At 39.5% G+C, this 20,077-nt stretch overlaps 1 protein-coding gene across 1 annotated transcript in view; it reads right to left on the reverse strand.

The window, feature by feature from the left end:
- Window positions 1–12,805: 12,805 nt before the first annotated feature.
- The window catches only part of BUB1B (BUB1 mitotic checkpoint serine/threonine kinase B), a 50,295-nt gene continuing 43,023 nt past the window's right edge, over window positions 12,806–20,077 (reverse strand). Inside the window, exons 19-23 of the mRNA XM_063091600.1 lie at window positions 19,154–19,303; window positions 18,311–18,453; window positions 15,302–15,473; window positions 14,404–14,510; window positions 12,806–13,001 (exon numbers count right to left, since the gene is read on the reverse strand). Coding sequence (XP_062947670.1) covers window positions 12,806–13,001; window positions 14,404–14,510; window positions 15,302–15,473; window positions 18,311–18,453; window positions 19,154–19,303 — 768 coding nt within the window. The remainder of the gene's footprint in view (window positions 13,002–14,403; window positions 14,511–15,301; window positions 15,474–18,310; window positions 18,454–19,153; window positions 19,304–20,077) is intronic.

Genomic DNA, 20,077 nt, shown 5'->3' on the forward strand with positions numbered 1-20,077 from the left:
CACTGTTGACTTTTTACATTTTTGCATTGTTTGTAATTTTCAGTGTACATGCACTGTTTTTGTGTTTAAAAAATACAAAATTAAAAATAAGTAAGAATGTATGCATTTAAAACTAATATAGAAACTCAAGAGCTGTGAAGAGTGCTTAAAACTTGTATATTTCAACATTTTTTCCCACAAATTCTATCTTAAGGCAGTGTGGGGACATGGAAAACACTTTCTCTTCCTTCGTGCCTTATTTTTATTTTTATTTTTTTTTAAAGATGACCCTTGGCTTGGTGTTGTCAGCACTGCACTCTCCCGAGTGAGCCATGGGCAGGCCCTCCCTCATGCCTTCTAAATTTCCAGAAATGTTATGTTTTGGAGGGAAGGGCAACATGAAAACGTGAAGGAGCTAAGACAGTAGATAGAATTTATTATATTAAATTGGAAACAATAGTTAACTCAGGTAATAATTACAATGACTCTCTTTGAGAAATTTCTAAATTTCTTCCAGTTTATGGAGAAGCAGGCAGAAATTCCTGAAAAAACCATGAATGTCATAAATCAAGAAAAAAATCACGTTTTCCTGATTTCTGCTACAGTACCGAGCAGATTGAGATAATAGTCATTTCATGAAAGGAACTCAGAACAAAACAAACCACCTCCCCCGCCTCTGCATCAGTCTGGTTCTCTAACTGGGGAGTGAAGTCCAGGACAGAAGCCAGGGCAACCCCGGGGTCTATAAGCATCAGGACTCCACAGTCTCCACAGATCCTGCATCTGGATGGAAGGCGCTCCCACCACACTGTCCACCGATCGCATCCCTGCTCACAAGTAAAAGACCAGGGAAAGTCTGACTGGCTGGCTCAGGTCATGTGGCCACCTCTCACTCTGGCAGAGGGACAGTGCTTCCATTATCAACCATGATGCAGAGAACATTAGGGTGCTGTTACTAAAGGAAAAGGGAAGGGGTGCTGGAGGCCCCAAACCAGCCAATGGTCACCACAGCATCTTTGCTACTTTTTCTAATTATTTTCAATTCCTGAGTGTGATAACCTTGATTTTTTGATTCTTCTTATTTTCGCGGACTTCTGAAAACTGGAGTCCTGGGTAAACTGAGACTGGTTCACTGAGAATGGTTTGTCATGTTTCATGATTTACTGATTTAGTGAGTGTATCTGCAAACTTAGATCCTTTTTTCCCCCCTGGTTGTAGAAAGAAGGGGTCTGCCGGCCACAGGAAGAAACCGTGCAAAGGTGTGGCTGGCTGATGTGGGAGGCAGGCTGGCAGATGCCTGTGTTCCTGGGCTAGCGGTATGCCCTGTACTTTCCTTTATCCCAGTGAAGTCACCTCTCTGCTAACCCCAGCAGACTGTGAGCTCTCCAGGGCAGGAAACCCAGCATGGTACTTGGCACACAGCAGACACTCGCGTAAACTTTGTTGGACGAATGAATGAATGAACACCTGAAGAGGTTCTATGCTCTAGCCACCCTTACTTAGACTATGTGAATCACAGAGCTGAAAGGAACTTTAGGATCATCAGCCCCACCCTTCCTTCTGCAGGTGAGAAAACTGTAGCCCCGAGATTAAGTGACTCAGCAAAGCCACAGGAAATTAGAGGCAGTTGGGACTAGAACTCAACTTTCCCTCCTCACAGGTCCCTGTCGATGGCAGACCCATTCTAACAGCAAGTGCTGAGTGTGACATATCTGTAATTTGGTCAAAGGCAGTGGTGGTGCTGTCACCACGGATGTTTCTGCCTTTCAGTCTTGGCTCCCAAGGATTTGCAGCAGTGTGAAACAGACAAGCTAGTGTTCTTACAATTTCTTACTAAAGTCTTTTACTTTACTGTCTTCTGTTTTTGTGAATGAACATATACTTGTGTGAATGAACATCTGTTTGTAGTCTCAAATGTAATTTGCTTCACCTGCACCATTTTGGCCAGTCAGGCTTAGCTGGAAAGATTGCTTCTATCAACATTGTTCCATTGCATGGTTTTTAAAAAATCATTTGGGATGTGTTTGGAAAGGCCATGTAACGATGAAGTCCTAAAATTTTCAAAAGCCAATGCTTCTCAAGTTTTCTCAATGAATAAAGGCTTTTAGAAACAAAGTCTAGGGTTCCAGTGTGTGGAAAAAATTCCCTTTTACTGTCAAATTGTTCTAGATTTTTAGATTCTTCCTCACACTCCCCACCCCCTTGTGCTGCATGTAGAGGGTGTTTTCAAGGGCCTGTCTCCACCTGCCTACACTTGTCAATACTTTTCACCACAGCGCCAGGAAGGGAGGAAAGATTCTACCCACCTCACCCCTACCCTCCCAAGCCAGGGCAGGCTCTGGAAAGGAGGGGCTTGGATTAATAAGCCAGTGGAGGTCTGTGTGTCCCGTACTCCAGAGCTGGCCTTACCTCAGAGGTGCCACTCAGCCCTGGGCCTCCAGGAAAGCTAGGCCAGAGGTAGGGGTCCCACCTTCAAGAGATTGTCCCAATGGCTTCCTGCTTGGCAGGTGGGATGCCTGGGGAGCTCATGCCTCCAGGGCACCTGCCTCTCCTCCAAGGTGGTGGCAGTAAAGGGGAGGGGGCCTCGATGGGAAGGAAGCTTAAGAGCCTTGTCAGATAGGGATGCTGTAGGTCCCTTGTGTGCCCTCTCCTGCTGCCCTGCTCTCCTTCCCTCCTGCGGGGGTGCAGAAACTGGCAGGGGCTGAGTGTGGATGGGACCGGTGGTAATGTCACCACCATGCTCCATGGAGTAAGAGTGTCTGCCAGGCTGCAGATTAGGGGGTTTCTGCAGGAACCCTTTTCTTCAACAAAAGAAAGCAAAGTTGTGGAGGAGGTCAGGAGGAGTCACACTGATGTTGACCAACAGAACTTGCTGCCTGGTCACTGCTGCACTGGCCTGGATCAGAAGGCCCGATGTTGGCTCCCTGCCTAAAAGCAAAGAGGGGAAGACAAGCCCTTCCAACAATAGCCCAATCTGGGCTGCAAAACCGGCCTGGATACCAATGGGCAAGGGAAGGGGCGGGGAGGCGAATGGACCATAGTGCAGACTAAGGGAAGACAGAAATTATTCCCTGAGAAGCTGGGTAACATGCCCCTGCCTTTGGGACAACTGGGGAAGAAAGAGAGGTGACAGGGGCATGGTAGTGAGCAGACCCAGAGGAGAGGGCAGCAGGTGGGCACCATTTTGTAAGGTCTTCCCTTCTTGCCCAATCTCTGGTCACAACGCTGTAGCAGATGGGAAGCGGGGAGCACAGGCCAGAATCTCATCAGTGACCCCGGCAAGGGAGTCTGCAGTTGACCTCCAGAAGTTTTCCCTCAGGAGAAACAGTATTTTTCAAATAAGTGGATAGGGAATGGAACTCTTTTTTTCCAGGACCAGGTGTGCAAAATTGTGAAAATACTTGGTTTCACAAGATGGAGTTTGCAGCAGCAGGAAACCCCTCTCTGTGAAGTATCTAACATGTATCAGGTATAGTATGGCTGGGTTCTCTCCATCTGTTATTTCATTGAGCCCTCAAAACACCATGAGGTAGGTCTTATTATCCCAAGTTGTACAGATGGAGTCTGAAGCTCAAGTGTTTGAGTAACTTGCCCCAAATCAGCTAGGAAGTGGCAGAGCCAGGATTTGGGTGCAAAGCCCTGGCTCTCATTGTGACACCCTGTGGCTGAGGCAGGAACTTACTGGGGAGGTTTGACTTGACTATTTCTGGGTGACACTGCACAGATGGCTGGAAGGGAGCCACTCAGTCAGGATCTGGCCACAACCTGCTGTGTCAAGGGCTGTGAGTGCTGCTGGAAGGGATGTGCCTGCCTCTGGCTAGAGACTTCATCTCTGTGGGAAAGGAAGGACGGGGCCTTAAACCGCAAGGAAGGGGAGCCAAGCTCCCAATCCCCAGAAATTCAGTGGCTGACAGCAAGCCCAGCAGAGGCCTATCCTATGGATGAGTCTTTCCTGAGAGTAGCCCATATGGGGGAAAAGAGGGGACTATCAAAAACTGGTGGGACTTCACCAGAAACAGGACGAAAAAGAAAAGCCATTTGTTAGTGAAATGGATGCTCCTCCAGATCCCGGCCAGATGGCTGTAGAAGTGAGACTAGTCCGGGGGAACTTCAGGGGTTTGATTCTGAGGAGTTAACAGAAGCTAGTGTGAGTAGAGTTGCAAACTGTGGAGTCCCAAGTACTGGACTTGCAAGTGTGTCCTCTTTCCAGCACAGGATGTGATGGGCCTTTGCCATCCCAGCCCCAGTCCAACAGGAGCAGAGCCTTCTGCAATGAGCAAGGCTATTGATAAGCCTGGCAGTACAGGTGATGCAAAGCAGCAGCAGGACACTTGTAGAGGGTTCCCGATATCTCTATAATGGCTGCAGCTAAAAGTGAATTCTTTTGAACATATACTATAGGTTATGTTCTGTACTAAGCCCTTGTCATACATCAACTCATTTAATCCTCACAACAACCCAATTAATTAATCCATTCAGCAAATATCTACTGAGTACCTGCTAGGTACAATGCTCTGTGCTAGGTGCTGGGGATAACTCATTAAACAAGACAGGGCCCTGTCTTCATGAAATTACAATCTGGGTAGGAACTATTATTTTAGCATTTCAAAGATGAGGAAACTAAAGCCTTGTGAGGTTAACTTGCTCAGGTCACTAAGTGAAAGGGCAGGGATTTGAACCCAGGCAATCTGTTTTAGAGTCTGGTATGCTATTTTGCTACAAATCCTTCCTTTTTTCTTCCCACTATGTGGCAGATACTGTTGGTTGCCTTTCTAAATCCATCTCGTCTCCCTTCTCATTGGTTGGAAGAAATCCAATGTACACCCTTCTCCTACCTATGTGCTTACTGAAAGGCCCCTCCTCAGCCCCAGCCGTTTGCAGGTATTAGCTTAGGCCCCAGATATATGACTAGCTGGCTAAGAGACAGGAGGAAAAGTTGGCTGGGAGGGGCTTGGGGAAGTTTTCTGTGGAACTGTGGAAGCCAACTGGGTACCACAAGGGGACCAGCCTGAGGACTAATGCCAACATACTGAGGATGGCAGAATAAAGGTGAAACAATTTGGGTTCTGCACAAACCGCTGCACTCCAGGTTTGTTGTTATGCACAATAACAGATATTCTTACCCTTTAAGATATTTTGGATTGTTTTTTTGATTTTTGCAGCTGAAAACTACCTATCTAATATGAGCCAGCTCCAACCTCTACCATGCCATGATGGCTTGCAGGACACCCCATTCACACTAGCCTTTCCTTCCTCTGAGGGTCCTGACATGAATTACCTGTGCCACTCCTTTGGCTCTTGCTCATGGCTTTCCTTGAGATGCTTGTTTATGACTGACTTCTCATATATTCTCTTGGCTCTTGGCTTTTAAGCTGTTATATCCAGTTTCTCCAACTAAATTGCAAGCTCCTTGAAGGGAATGAGCATTCTTTACATTTACTTATATCCTTTGGGATTCCTGTCATCAGTGTGGAGCCCACAGTAGATCTTGATAAATATTTACCAGCTAATTTTTTTTGCCACATTCCAAAATATAATTTGCTACTCTGGAGGGGATAAATGAGTACGTTTCAACCAAGAGTAAAACAGGAGTCAACAGGTTGCAGCTGGAGGTCTGAGTATGTAAGATGTCAGGCATCTCACTCGGAAGTGGCTTAGACTCAACATGGTTTACACCAGCTCCTTCTGCATCCTATGTCCCTCACTCTGGGCTGGGTGCTGGGGAGGCAGAGACAAATCCACTGGTTGCTATAAGCCAAGTAACTTTCATGTTAATTAACCATCTTGTGTTAATTCTCACAACCCTATTGGGTAGGATCCATTGGCACTAGTTTTGTTGATGGGAAAGCAAAGGCAGACTGACCTGCCCCGATCCAGTAGCTGGTAAGAAGAGCCAGCATTTGAGCTCAGGTTTTCCAGTTCCTGAGTTGAGTTCATAGGATCTCCTATATTTCTCCTTTTCTATTAAGCAAGTGACTACCTTTTTTTTAAAAAAAAAAAATTCTTTGGCTCAGAGAGGGTTGTAGCAGAGCATAAAATAGAAATGGTACCAAAAGCCTAAGCTTTAGCAGGAAGAGAGCCTCAGGAAGAGATTGAATGTCTTGGCCTTAAATGGGGTCTGTAGGCCCTGCTCTCTAAGGCAGAAAGCAATTTCCACTGGTGGGGGAGAAGAGAAAGGAGTGACAGGCATCTGTAGGTAGCTAGTGGGCAGCAAGACTCTACCTGGTATGTCAGGGCAAATGGGATCTGAGGCAGATCTTGAAAGGTTCCTGTGCTCTGAACATGGCACAGAAGCAGCACAGCTGCGGGCTAGAGGGGACCCTTCTGACTGAAATGGCCTTGTGGATCAGATGGACCTTTCTTGTACCTTGGTATCTGGCTGATCTTGAGACTGTTTTCTTTAAGTATAAATATTTGGTTCCCTGAAGGTTACCCTCAATAGAAACAACTAATTTCCTCTTATCTTTAGATTACAGACTGCCATATCACTTTCACTTACCTTTATTACATTATAGGTTTATTTATACTGTGTACTGCAAAAGACAGTAAGGTGCCAATCAACTAGCTGTGATCTCAATCTACTTGAGAGGTTTCCAGAGAACCTCAGAACCTTAAACAACATTAGAACTAAACCAACAAAAGCATCTAAAAGTATCTGTGCTAAAGGTTTTGTTTCTCAATACTCCGTAAAGTAGGCAGTTGGGTTATTCTCATTTTATAGGGGATGACACTGGCTCAAAGAAGTTAAGCAACTTGTCCAATGCTACACAGCTAGGATTCAAGTCCAAGAATTCCAGCTTTAAAGGCAGCATTTCTAACCACCATGCTAGTGTTTGGTATGGCACCATAGGCAGGAAGCCACCTCAATACTGAGGAGGTTCTAAGCAGGTCCTGTGCCTACAAAGTTGACACCCTATAATGTGAACACTACATGTAAGTCCTAACCAGGGTATAAAGACAGAGAACTTGCCCACAAAGAGCTCATCTGAGTTGGAGAGGTAAGGAGTATTACATGTACTAGTCCAAGGCAACTAATACTATACTGCAGCAGAGGAATGGTACAGGTAGGAGCTATGGGGCTGCCCCCAGTGGCCTACACCATGGAACCTCGACCACTGGTCCATGTGCTAGACTACTGGACATGTCTCTCTGGGTGAGTCCTGAGCAATGGCTTTATTTGTTCAGTGATGGGGTACACTGACCTGGAAGGTCTCTCCTAGCAATGCTAGTTTACTTTTGTCTAGTCTGCCTAGCTCATATTTCTGCCAGCCTGACCCCCTCAACTCTCTGGAACTCCTCAACTCCTGCACCACACACTCACTCACCCTGCTGTCATTTCTTTGAATGAGCCAACCTCACTGAAGCTTCATGTGTGTCACCTTTTTCAACTTTATCACACTTTATTCTAGCATTGCTGGATTTTTCAATTTTGTTTAAAATGCAAAAAAGCAAACAAAAAAAAATGTACATCCATCTTTTTGTCCACAGATTTTAATTGGTATTTGTTTTTATGAAATGCTATCTTCATTTTGCTAATTTCAAGACTAAAGCAATTAAAATAAAATTTATCACATGACCAGGCCAGTACAATTAAACTACAGAACTTTGAAATTGTAGCATGCATTGATTCATATAACTGTTTCATCTGAATGTGAGGCTGAACACACACAGTAAATAAAATACACATTTAGATGGAATATACCTGTGAAAACAACATTTAATTTTGAAAGGAGTAAACAGGACAATGACGTGTATGGCAACGTAAGGCTAGCAGTTAAAGAAACATAAAGTGACATACTAAAAGTGAAAGTGAGATTACGATTCCAGTCACGTTTAGAGCCTAGGATAGATGATTTCCCCTAACCAAAGGCTCCAATACAACTAGTTTCTGAACTTGTGGCTGCTCTTCTCCAATGTTAATTCATTACTTATTTTTGAGAACTATGTACTAATTTCTGGGAGTATATGAAATTAAATAGACACATAGTCTCTTGCTCACAAAGGGTTTAAAAACTAGCAATTTGATTGGGCAACCACTATTTCCCATGGAGAGGCTAAAATGAGCAATACTGTTCAACAGCCAAAAGTTTGCCGCACAAGCTTCTTAGGAGCAAGATTGTTGGAAATAGAATGCTTTGATGAAAAAAAAGTACATGTTTATAGAAGATTAGCCTTCTAAGTTCATCACTGTTTGTTCCTTTCTTAATCATACATCAGTTTTGTAGAAACTCAAGAGTTTTTATACAAAAGCCATAAAATATTTTGTTTTGAAAAAAGTTGGATTTTATGTAATTCAATCCCTTGTTCACAGACACAGGAAATTGTAAGAGTAGGAGGATAATTTTAGGAAGCATATCTCTATAGAACATTAAAAACATTTAAACGTGAATGAATTTTCAGCACACTAAAAACAGAAGTGTAAATACATCATCTTCAATGTTTTAAATTTTTCTTCACTCTCATTTTAATGCCAAATCAACCTGGCTTTTATGTCTGGATGGTAAGCTTCCCAAATTTCCCAACTTTTAAAAAAAACTAACGTATTATTAGGCTTTTTATTTCTTATAACATAGAGGAGGGAAAAGATGACAAAAATATGGCTCATAATTTCTTAACCTAGATTATCCTAGTAGACACACACAACACAAAAGCAATACATGTACATGGTCAGAAAATTCAAAATGTTTATAAATGTACAAGTTGAAAAGTAAAAGCCTTCATTTTTTCCTCTCTCACTCCTATACACTCTCCCTAAAGGCTATCACTTTTTCCCTCTGGCTTTTTTTTAACATAGGCTGTAAATGTCTGCCTAACTCAGGTCCTGCCATCTGTAAGAAGGGCTCATGGCAAACATGGAATAGCCTTCCCCACCAATGGCAAGGCACCATGAAGCCTGAAGAATTGCTCTGCCAGTATTTCTACACTAGTTCCAGGCCTACTTTCCCAGGGTCTGTCACATGGATTATCCCTTTGGGGACTAATGAGCTCTCGAAGCAGTGAGGACAATTATTGCAAACAGTGCTTTCTCTTTGAGCACCTGCTTCAATATTTTTGTGAGATAAATTCTTAGAAAAATTTCTCAGGTAAAGGGAATATTTAAATTTAATAAATATTGCCAAATAGGCTTCTAATAATGTACCAATTTGCACCTCCACTAATATATTAGTGCCTGTTTTCCCTCAACTTCACAAATACAATTTTCAAACATTTACTGTGAATGATGACAATTTCTGGTATATTTTGCATTTTATTTATTGGAAATGAAGTTGAAATCTCATATATATTGGCCATTAAAATGTTTTAGTGGATTGTTCATGTCCTTTGTGTATTTCTGCTGGTTTTCAATTTGTACTTTAGGTAAAATAGTTTTATTCATTCAGGCACTGTTCTAGGCACTGGGACTAAAACAGGAAAAGTAAATCCCTGCCCTTAAAGAGCTTAAATTCTAACAGTGGGACACAGAAAAAAAAAAAGTATACACACATACACATGAGGTGGTGATAGGTGCTATAGATAAAAATAAAGTAGGGTGATAAAAAGAGATAGAACATAATAGAACATATTAGCAGTGTGTGCGGGATGCTATATTTTGTACAGAACAGTCAGGGTAGCCCTCTGATAAAGTGGAGATTTGAGAAGATACCTACCTGAATGGAAGCAAGGGAGTAATCTACAGGAAGATCAGAGAAAGAGCGTTCCAGGCAGAAGAAATGGCAAACAAAAAGGCCATAAAGAGAAAAATGAGCTGGCACATTTGAGAAGCAGCAGGAGGTAGACAGACTAGAGTTGAGTGAGTAAGGAAAAGGGGATTCAGGGAAGAGGTCAGGGAAATATAGACCAAGTCGGGTCTTGTAGGCCATGATAAAGTGTTTGGATTTTGGGCTGTGTGATATGGGAAGCTACTGGAGGATTCTGACTTGGCTACAGGCAGGCAAGAGAAGAAGAGACCAGTCATGAGGACTTGAGATAATGCAGAGGAAAAATGATGCAAATATTCGTTGCAAGTAATTTTTCCTAGTTAGAATTTACGGTGTTTTTATTTTTTTTTGGAAGGGAGGGATAGGTGGCCATGTTAGATTTAATTTTTTATCTACTATGCACAAGGGTACCACATGAGGGTGGGAGCCCTCTCAACACCAGTTATTGAATAATCTGTCTTTCCTACACTGATATAAAATGCCACCTTTAAGACCTGCCAGTTAGCTCAGTTGGTTAGAGCACAGCCTTATAACTTCAAGGTCATAGGTTCAGATTCCTCTACAGGCGAGCCGCCCAAAATAAAATAAAATGCCGCCTTTAATCTATTAAATATTCATAGCTGCTTATGTCTTTGGTGGAACCGAGGACCCTATTAAGGTAGAAGTTTGACATATCAAGAAATTTTTTAAAAAATGCATCCTCCTCACTAGTGAAGTCTTAATTTTAGAAGCCAAATTAGAACAGCAGATTTTGGTACATTAGAAAGAACTAGTGCAGTTAGAGGAAGAATTTCTCACTTTCAGATGTAACAGAAAAGCATTTCTTTGTTGTCTCTGCTTAAAGACTTCAGCCTTAAGATATCAACAAAATTTATTTCAGGGCTGGCCAGTTAGTTCAGTTGCTTAAAGCATGGTGCTGATAACACCAAGGTTCGGGATTCTATCCCTGTACCCGTCAACTGCAAAAAAAGAGAAAAAACTTATTTCAAAGAGGTTGGTGCTAACCCTCTGAAAGGCTTTCTTACCTACCTTGACATAATAGCTCAACCGACAGTCTAAAGTCCCACTGCTACAGGAAAGCCTTTTTATTTTCCAGATTCAGGTTTGGAATTGGTTAGAGCACTTTGACTTGGGTGGAAGGTTTCTTACACAACTGCCATAGGATGATGGCTCTAACAGTAGTGTAAGATTAGTGGATGTACAACCACTTTGTTAATCATGCGGCACTATATGTTCCATTGTCTCTTTTCAAACAGAAGTGAAAATCCTGTCTTTTCAGCTGAGTGTGTGTGTGTGTGTTTTCCAGGTCTACAATTATGCTATTCCTGCCTTAATGAGACAAGGAATTAGAACTATTTGAAGCTTCTGCCAAAAAAGAAAGGCTGCCTTCTCCCAAAACAAACACGCATAAAATATAAGGGAATGGAAAGGATCCCATTTTGTGGTTTTATGCTTAGGCAAAGAGAAAACCCTAAGACATCACGGGACCTAATTGGTGAGGTCACATTTTTCTCCCCTCTACAAAGAAGAGTTGGGATTGGAGAGAATGGGGAATAAAGGGAGGGGTGGCAAAACAATTTTGAGTTCTCTAATAAAGTAGCTTCCCCAGATTCTCCTCCCTTTCCTCAGAGTGTATTTTCAGAAACAAAACCCTATTCATACAGCAGCCTTACTGTCAAAGTTGCTGAAGAATTCACTAGATACTAGCTAACCCTATGTTAAGAAAGAATCTAAATTTACCATCCAATCTCAGAGTAGAGACAGTGGGTTGAGACATAAAGAGAACAGAAAGGTAGAGGGGCTTCATTATATAAAAAATATAAATATATCATTTTATATCATCTGTACAAGAAGTAAATGTAAGAATTGTATTTTGGTTAACAGCAAATATTCCTAAGTTGATTTTATCTTTCAGGTCTAAGTCATGTTTCAGTGCTTCAACTATATGTGCTCAACTATTTTTAGTTGAGATACACTTAGGGTTTTCTGCTTTCCAGCAATCTTAGAGCAGTAACAGTGACAACTGGAGTGAAAAAATTAGTCACCCGTATGGAGGAACATTAGATAATTTTGATATTTAGATATAAAATAGAATTAGATAATTTTCATTGCCATTTTCTACTAATTTTCTTCCCTATCCCTGAGGCCAAGAGTAATTCATGCTTCCCTTTGGATGTCTAATACTTCGCCTAGACCTGTTCTCTCCCAAATCATTCTATGCTTCAGTTATCTTTTTATTCTGACCTCCTGCTTCCTCAAATCTTCCAAACAAAATCCCCTTTTATTCCTTCACTGACCCTTGCTCCCTCCAGGTCATTCTACATGTAATAGAATGGTGATTATTCCATTTTTGAAAGGTTGCTAACCTCTGTTCAAAACCTTTTCTTTTCCTTTCCAACAGCCACGTTCCTGATCAAGAGACCCAGCAGCAGCAACACCACTAGATTATATAAACAGATCAAGAGGCTTGGTGAATAAAAGTGAAAACAGGAAAATATAAGCCACATATACAATTTTTCCACTTGAAATTTAAACTTAACATTTAGTCTTGTGTATATCATTTTACCTACTTTTCAATCTAGACCACTTATTGGAAGGTCAAGAACACCTAGAGGAATGGTTGGCTATTCTGTTTCATTACAGTCCTATCATAAGAATTCCAAGTCTAAAATATATAAATGTCCACGGTAAACAGCTCCTCTCTGCAAAATTAAACCATTTATTATCTTAGTTTGCAAAAAGTAGATAAAATGTTAGAAGCGCAAATTTAACAAATACTATTTTATTGTTTACAAAATACATGGTGATCACAAGAGCATGTTACAAATTACAAAAGGGAAAAGTAAAGGGAAAAATAGAGACAAACATGTGAAATGACAAGGTACTCATTTGTATGAAGTCCATTTAAAATAAAACAGTTCTTTGTTAAAGTCAGACAAAGCCAAGAGTAGGTACATTGCTGTGTAAAAAAATGCTAGTTACTTAGAAATATACCTCTACCAAAAAGTAGAAAAGTATTGGTAGTGCATCTAAATGTCCAAATGAAATTATAGCTTATAGAGATCAAGAGTTCTACAGTACAACTGCTGGTTTTAGGCAGGAATCTGTGAGAGACTCGATTGCCTATCTTACTGAAAGAGCAAAGCCCCAGGGCTAGTTAACTTCCCTACCTTCCATAAGGCTTTGTTCAGGTGACTTTGGAATGTGGTGTCAAAAACCCCATTCATTTCTGCTGCAAGTTCCCTCAGAACAGACACTGTGGACTCATGACTGGCATTCAGAATCCGCACAAAGAATTTATTCCACAATTCACCATCTTTTAGCCTAAAAATATATAAAATCATTTTCATCAAAATTAGGCACATGAAAATGAGAGTCATTTTCATGTTTAACGTAGTGGTACATTTATGACCAATACAATTTAAGGTAATACCTGGAACTCTAGGGTTAGAGGATCATTCTAATAGTCCTTTGAAAATCCAGGGGGAAATGCAAAAAAAGGCTGCCATAGTGGGAAAAGCCATAGTATTTGTACAATGCACATAAAGGGAAAGAAATTTTCTCATCTGAATCTATAAATTTCCTTTCTGTACTAAGATGTAATACTTTTCTTCTACAAATAGAAAAAAAAAAAAAAAGAATTTTGTTTCCTCTAATTTTCCCAGAGTCCAGGTCATTAAAAAGTCTATAGCTCCCTCTCTCCACCTCTGTGATTTATCATCTTCACAATTACCCCCTAAGCTTGACTGAAGTTAACTACTGCTTAAATCTATAATGTTTGTACCTTTGCTTATTATTATTTTCTTTTTATTAGAGAAACTTCTATTATTGTATAAGGCAGAGCTATTAGGAAACCTCAGCTGACCCTACCTGTTTCTGCTTGTGGTAGCCAGGCCTGCCTGGACCATAGCCAACTGGAGATGCCTAAAACTATCCTATATGTCTTACATTATATTTCAAGCCTATTTTTAAAGTACATGAAAGAAACAAATAAGAGTGGCCAAGTTCTGAATTAAATATAGGGAAAAATACAATTGCTCAGAGGGGAAAAAGGAGAAGGGGTATTATATTTTCAATACTGACTTTTGTTTTTAACCAAAGAACGTACCAATAAGTGGTAGATTGGTAACCTTATGCCAGGAAGTTATTAGCTAAGATATGCTAAAGTGGAACATAAGATTTAATAAGTTTATGAGCAGGCTTGAGGGAGTACTAAGGTTCTGAGACCAAGCAGCTCTTGTTAGAGATCATTTACTTCATTAGGAGATTCAGTTCTCTGACTTGGTTCTCCCTACTCATTAAATAAATAATAGCCTAAAATTGGTAGATAGTTTTAGAAATTTAACTCTCTTCGAGAGATGCATATTAACTTTTGATAACAATAGCTGTTAAAAAGGGTTAAGACTAACACCAATTGGTTAGAAAATTATTTTCATGAAATGTCTCTATTAACACTTCCAAACTGAGAAGCTTCCATACTACAGTTGCAATCTGTATGATACACCTAAGTTCAGAATGATGTCCTGAAGTCTGAGTCTTACTTTTAATTAGCAATTTCTTTATCCTGCACTAGGTGCTGTACTGATATTCTAATAAAAACTGGCTGAAATTACTGGAACAATGGCATTTGGAATAAGAAAACTAAGTCTGCCAAAGCAGAGAGAGCACCCAAGAGAAAAAGAAAATTATTTGGATAGGCTAAGACTCTGAAATCAACAATACTTACTCAGAAATATTTTGGCTAAGTTTCCAGAGGGACCCATCCCAGAAGACCTGTAGGTGTTCCTTGAATAATAGTAAATGTGCTAAATCTGCTATACCAAACAGGTCTACCTGAAATCACAAGAAGCACCATCAGCTAAAATAATTCTCTGCTTCTATCATGGCAGCATATTTATGTAGGAAGTTAAAAGGTATTACAGTGCTTAACTAAATTTATTTTATGATGTACATTTTAGTAGATTGTTCCTTACCCTTACAGTAAAGGGAGAAGCTCCCCAAAGAAGTGATCAAGAGCAAACTCTAGGAATTATACTTAAGAACAAAGGTGATAAAATATCAGAACTATCAAATTTAAGTTTGTTGACCTACTAAATTTGCATAGATTCCAGCTGTGATCTAAATGTGGTCCACATGACTAGTTCAGGTTCATGCCACAAATTCAATCAGCAAATACCTTATGTCTAGAACTGAGTCAGAGGGAATTTTTGCATATAATGCCACTATATACAACACTTTATGTTTGTTCTAATGTTCTTTTCATATGCGTTATTTCATTTAATCCTCCAAACAATTCTGATGACACAGAGCAGATAACGTTATCCTTATTTTTACAGAGAAGATAATAGAAAATGACTTATAAGAGATCACATGGATGGTAAGTGGAAGAAATGTCCCTGGCACTTAGATTACTGAGTTAGTCATGTGTTTGCACATATATATGTATATTCTTCAGTACTATGAAAGAAAAATGGTACATTTTGCTTGACTAGGTGATATTTGAAAACTAGGTCATCTATTCTAGGAGAGTCAATACCAGTAAACACTAGCTTTCACAGCTTATCTCAATAAGAAAAAGATTAAGGAACCCTCTCCACATTTGCTCAGGCTTGTTTTACGCTTACCTGGTAGGGAGAAGAACAGTTAGCCAGGATCTTTTGTCCTTCCAGGATCTGTATAGTCCGAAAGCCGCTGAGGGTAAGAACATCTAGCTGCACCCTAAGGTCAACACTGTAGGAAAAGTCCACTATCTCCAAAGCTTGATTGTTCTTATTATAATCATAGGGATCGTGGATTCTGAGCCCATATTTAATAGAAAGAAATAATAAAATAGGCCATGAAAGAAGCTGCTGCATAGCTGGTCTTTAAAAAAAAAAAGGTACCGCGGTACGCCTTATCTATGCCAACACCACCCTCCAGTGGTTACTTATGAAAATGCACCTGTAAGAGCAGTGGTAGGTAGGTAGCATCCACCCAAGGGGAGACTGTCAAGATGAGTTTGGTGACACAAAGTACAGTATATACAAACCACAGTGCATGGCCACCACGGAACATTTATCAATTTTCCATATAACATAAAGTAAGTAATAAAGTTCTAGAAGTAGAGTGTAGAATTGTGCTCTGTACTGTACATATTAACATGTAAAATAGCAATGATTTATATACTGACAGGAATTATAATGGAGGAAATTAAGCTTTTATAGGTGTCAAAGCCTTTCTTGTTTACTACTATAGATAGGCTTTCTAAGTATCATTCAGATTTTTCCTTCCAGAGTTTAACAGAAAACGATACAAGGTTTTTTTTTTTTTAAATGAAGTGCTCCCTATACTGTAAAATTTCCTGTTTCTATTAAACACTATATTACTCTTATTTGTAATTTCAACTCTTATTTCCTAAAAAAATACCTTATAACAGTAATTCACTATCAATTTTATTTTCCTTGGGTTTATCTATTTCATGCAATAAAGCTATTCTCCAAGGAAACATAGGAATCATTTACCTGAGAAAAAAGAATGGATTATTTTCATGTGTTCCTTTTGTCTCTCTGCTTTTCTCAATTAGTTCCCTCAAACTCCTGATTGATATCAGTGCAGGTCCTATTTCCTAAATACATCTAATCACATACCTCCACAACACAGAATAATTTATTTTACTTTAAAATTTACAATTGCCACATTTTTTCCTTGGCACAACATCCAAATCTGATTTTTTGTTTGTTTTTGGCAAGTCAAGTGAAGCAGTGGGAGTGGAGAAGGAACAAAGAAATCTGTAACTGGTTGTGATCAATTAGTTGTAAATACCACTGCTCTCGGACCATGAGATCCAATTCTTTTTTTTCTTTTATAAAAAGATGACCGGTAAGGGGATCTTAACCCTTGACTTGGTGTTGTCAGCACCACGTTCTCCCAAGTGAGCTAACTGGCCATCCCTATATGGGATCAGAACCCATGGCCTTAGTGTTATCACCACCACACTCTCCCAAGTGAGCCACAGGCCGGCCCGAGATACAATTCTTTTTGTGGCTACCATAAAACTATAATTTAAAAATATTTTTAAGACTTGGGAGAGGTAGGAAAATGTTTCTTAGGTTAATAAAAAGCAGCATGAAGGTTTCCTAGCCCTGTAATCAGCTACTAACTCACTGTTACCATGGGCAAGACATTCCACTCTTTTGGATCTCATTTTCTTTACAAAAAAAATATATAGAAACTGAACAAGGTTAATTTCATAAAGCTCCTCCTGGCTTAAAGTCCTTGTGAATCTATATGAAATTTCCTATCAAATTTGATAAATAGTGACAAAATAAAAAGCAATGTCCTTTTAACACTATGTGCTTTGGTGGATAAGAGAAGGACTGTCTGAATATATAGACCAAATGCCCAATTCTGAAAAGGCCTAGAAAATACCTCTGCTTCCAATCTCCACAGCCCTGAGAACTCTAGCACTGTCCTGAACTTTTAGTGTTGTGAAGAAGGGTGAAAATGAAAAGAACATATACCAGGGTTTTTCACATTTGGAAACACATAGGGGGATTTTTGGTGGTCACAATGGCTGGGGAATGTTACTTGTACTTAATTGGGTGGGTAGGGAGAATTATGGGGTGTAGGGATATAAAACATCTTCAATGCTTGGAACACACCTATACAAAGAATTGTCTCATCCAAAATACTTATGGGGCCCTAGATGAGAAATACTGCTACATTATGTTTGGAGAAGACTTTAAGACTGTTATCTCAGGAAAGAAAGTGGGATTTTCTAGTTCTTTTGGTTATAATTGCAGAAATACATTGAAAGTTCTTTTAGTTTCCATGTTATGATTTAGAGTCTAATTCAGTTTCTTCTTACAGATTAGTCAGAAGAAATATAAAGTAAAGAATGATTGCAGCTATTTGTGTATGCCAACAATCTCAGAAAGAAAGTCAAGTTCTTAGCCAAGACATGGTTGGAACAGATAACGCATCTTTAAACAGGGACATTTTACTCAAAAGCCATGAGACCAATGATCACTAAAAGGGTATGCTGGTCCTCTAGTCTTCTTCACAAAACAAAAATCTTGTATTGTCTTGATCTTGTTCATGCCTCAACGTTTTCCACATTTTCTCAGTTCTTAGTATTTGGGCTTCTTTCTTATTTCCTGTTCTGTGATTGCCCCTTGAACCGAATGGACAAACTGGGTTTAATTTGAACACTTAGCCCCTTCTCTTGGTATAGCTTGTATTCACACTCTGGTTTTACCCACTTCCCTTAACTATTATCTCAATTTGCCTGACTTAAGCTTTGATCTATAAAACTGAACAGTGCCTCAGTTTTGTTGGCATCCTCGCTAGATCTGCACTGGCCCTGCTCCCCATAGAATGACTAGAAAATCTACCTCATATTCCTCAAAATATTCATATTTTATATCTCTTCTTGACATGAATCATCATAATACTCACAGTGGCATGGATTTTCTCAATGTGTTTTTTTCTTTGAATTCTTTTAAATTATTCCCAATGAAGACTTCTAGGTAGCAAATATTTTGTTAACATAATGTGTTCATTGATATGGCATTTATCCAAAGGCATAAAAACATAGCAACTATCATGTTTTAATAGAAAACTGACAGAAATATAAGAGACTGAAAAGGACCAACCTATTTCTGAGAATCAGACTCCTCGGACTCAAGTCGCCATGGACTATTTCTGCTTTGTGTAGCTTCTCCACTATTGTCAAAAGGTTATATATAATCAACACTTTTATTTCATGGGTAATAAATTCACTGTGTTGGAGAAGATCCTGGAAATTTAAGGATAGAAAACTCACTATTTCTCAAGTTGGGGTGATTGTTGTTATACTCAATTCCTTGATAACTGATGCTTTGTACACGTGTCTGTTGTTCTCTACTATAATACAGGCTCCTTAGTAAGCTGAGTCTGTGTCCCAGTTTTAACAGCACTGAGACTTGCTTTAATGAGATAATGAATGAAGAGTATCAAGGATGAGCCTGCCCCATAATAGGTGCTCCATAAATGTTTTAAAATACTCTCATTCTAACCATTTTAGAGAATTCATATTATTATTAATATACACATTACTTATCAAAATCTGTACCAAATTTTAACACACCAAAGAATAAAGTGATATATTGTGCCTAGGTTTTAAAACTAATCCAGTGGGGGTAGTATAGATAAAACAAGAGTGGCCATAAGCTGATAATTATAATAGTTACATGACTAGTTCTTGGGAGTTCACTGTATAATTCCATTTACTTTTGTTATGTTTGAAAATTGATAAAATCAAAAAAGTTACAAAAAAAAAAAAAAAAAATGCCAACGAGGTCCTAGCTCAAAATAACTTGGGCAAAGAAAATGGTCAATGTTTTTAACTTATAGTTGGTCTCTGTCTAGAAACTTTGTACTAAATTCCTTTGCTAAATGGAACATAAATCTCTCTACTTGAAGACTTTAAATTATATGTTTTCAATATTACTACAAACCTGAAGGGTGAAGCAGTTTATATATTGGTGCCAAATAATACAGCCATCTTGGTATTGGTAACAGCTACACAAATGATCATACTCCTCATTTAAACGTTCCTTTAACTTGAGATTGATATAGAAGTCCCATGGGACAGGTTGAGAAGATACCTGTAAGACATTATATTTTAAAAATAAGAACAATTAAAATCTGTTATGGTTTGACAGATTAAAAACACATCCCCTCCAACCCTTCTGATACCCCAAAAGAAGTAATAGTAAAGAGATATTTTAAAAGGCATAGGTCTATAATAAAGGACACAACAGCTACAAAATTCTGGAAGCTGGAAAGGAACAGGAAGAGGTAACAAACCACTTAAAAGACCCAAGGAAAGATGATTCTAGCAATGGAGAAAGTAGAAGAACAACTATATTGATATTATAAGACTACCTTTCTATAGTATACAACTGACAGCACTAATCACCTATGGAAGTAAGGCTGAGGGTGGAGCTAAAACAAGAGTAGTTTAACCCTGTTTACAAGGAAGTTAGACTCCGGATTCCCCCTCCTGCTCCTGTAGCCCAGCAACTGCCTCTCTTCATTCCAGAAGACTAGAAGTTTATTCCCTAGAGAGTATAAAACAGAAGGGCTCTGAACTAGAGTACACCAGGCACCACTGAGGGTGGGAATACCATATGGAAAACAGGAAAAAGTTTATATATCAAATGCTAAGATGCACCTTCCTGCTCTTCTATTCTCCAGACTGATTTCTTCACTCTGTTTTCAGAAAGTTAGCAGCTAGGCTTATATGCTTCAGGCAGGAAACTATAACTCTTCTTTGAGGGATCTGATCAGCTTAAGAGAAAAGTTATAAAGATTGGGGGGTTTTCAATAAAAAGGCCCAAGTTAAATCATTCTACAGTGAGGTCCCCAGCTGTCAAGTT

This window comes from Cynocephalus volans, chromosome 3, assembly GCF_027409185.1.
Source record: "Cynocephalus volans isolate mCynVol1 chromosome 3, mCynVol1.pri, whole genome shotgun sequence".
Taxonomy (NCBI): domain Eukaryota; kingdom Metazoa; phylum Chordata; class Mammalia; order Dermoptera; family Cynocephalidae; genus Cynocephalus; species Cynocephalus volans.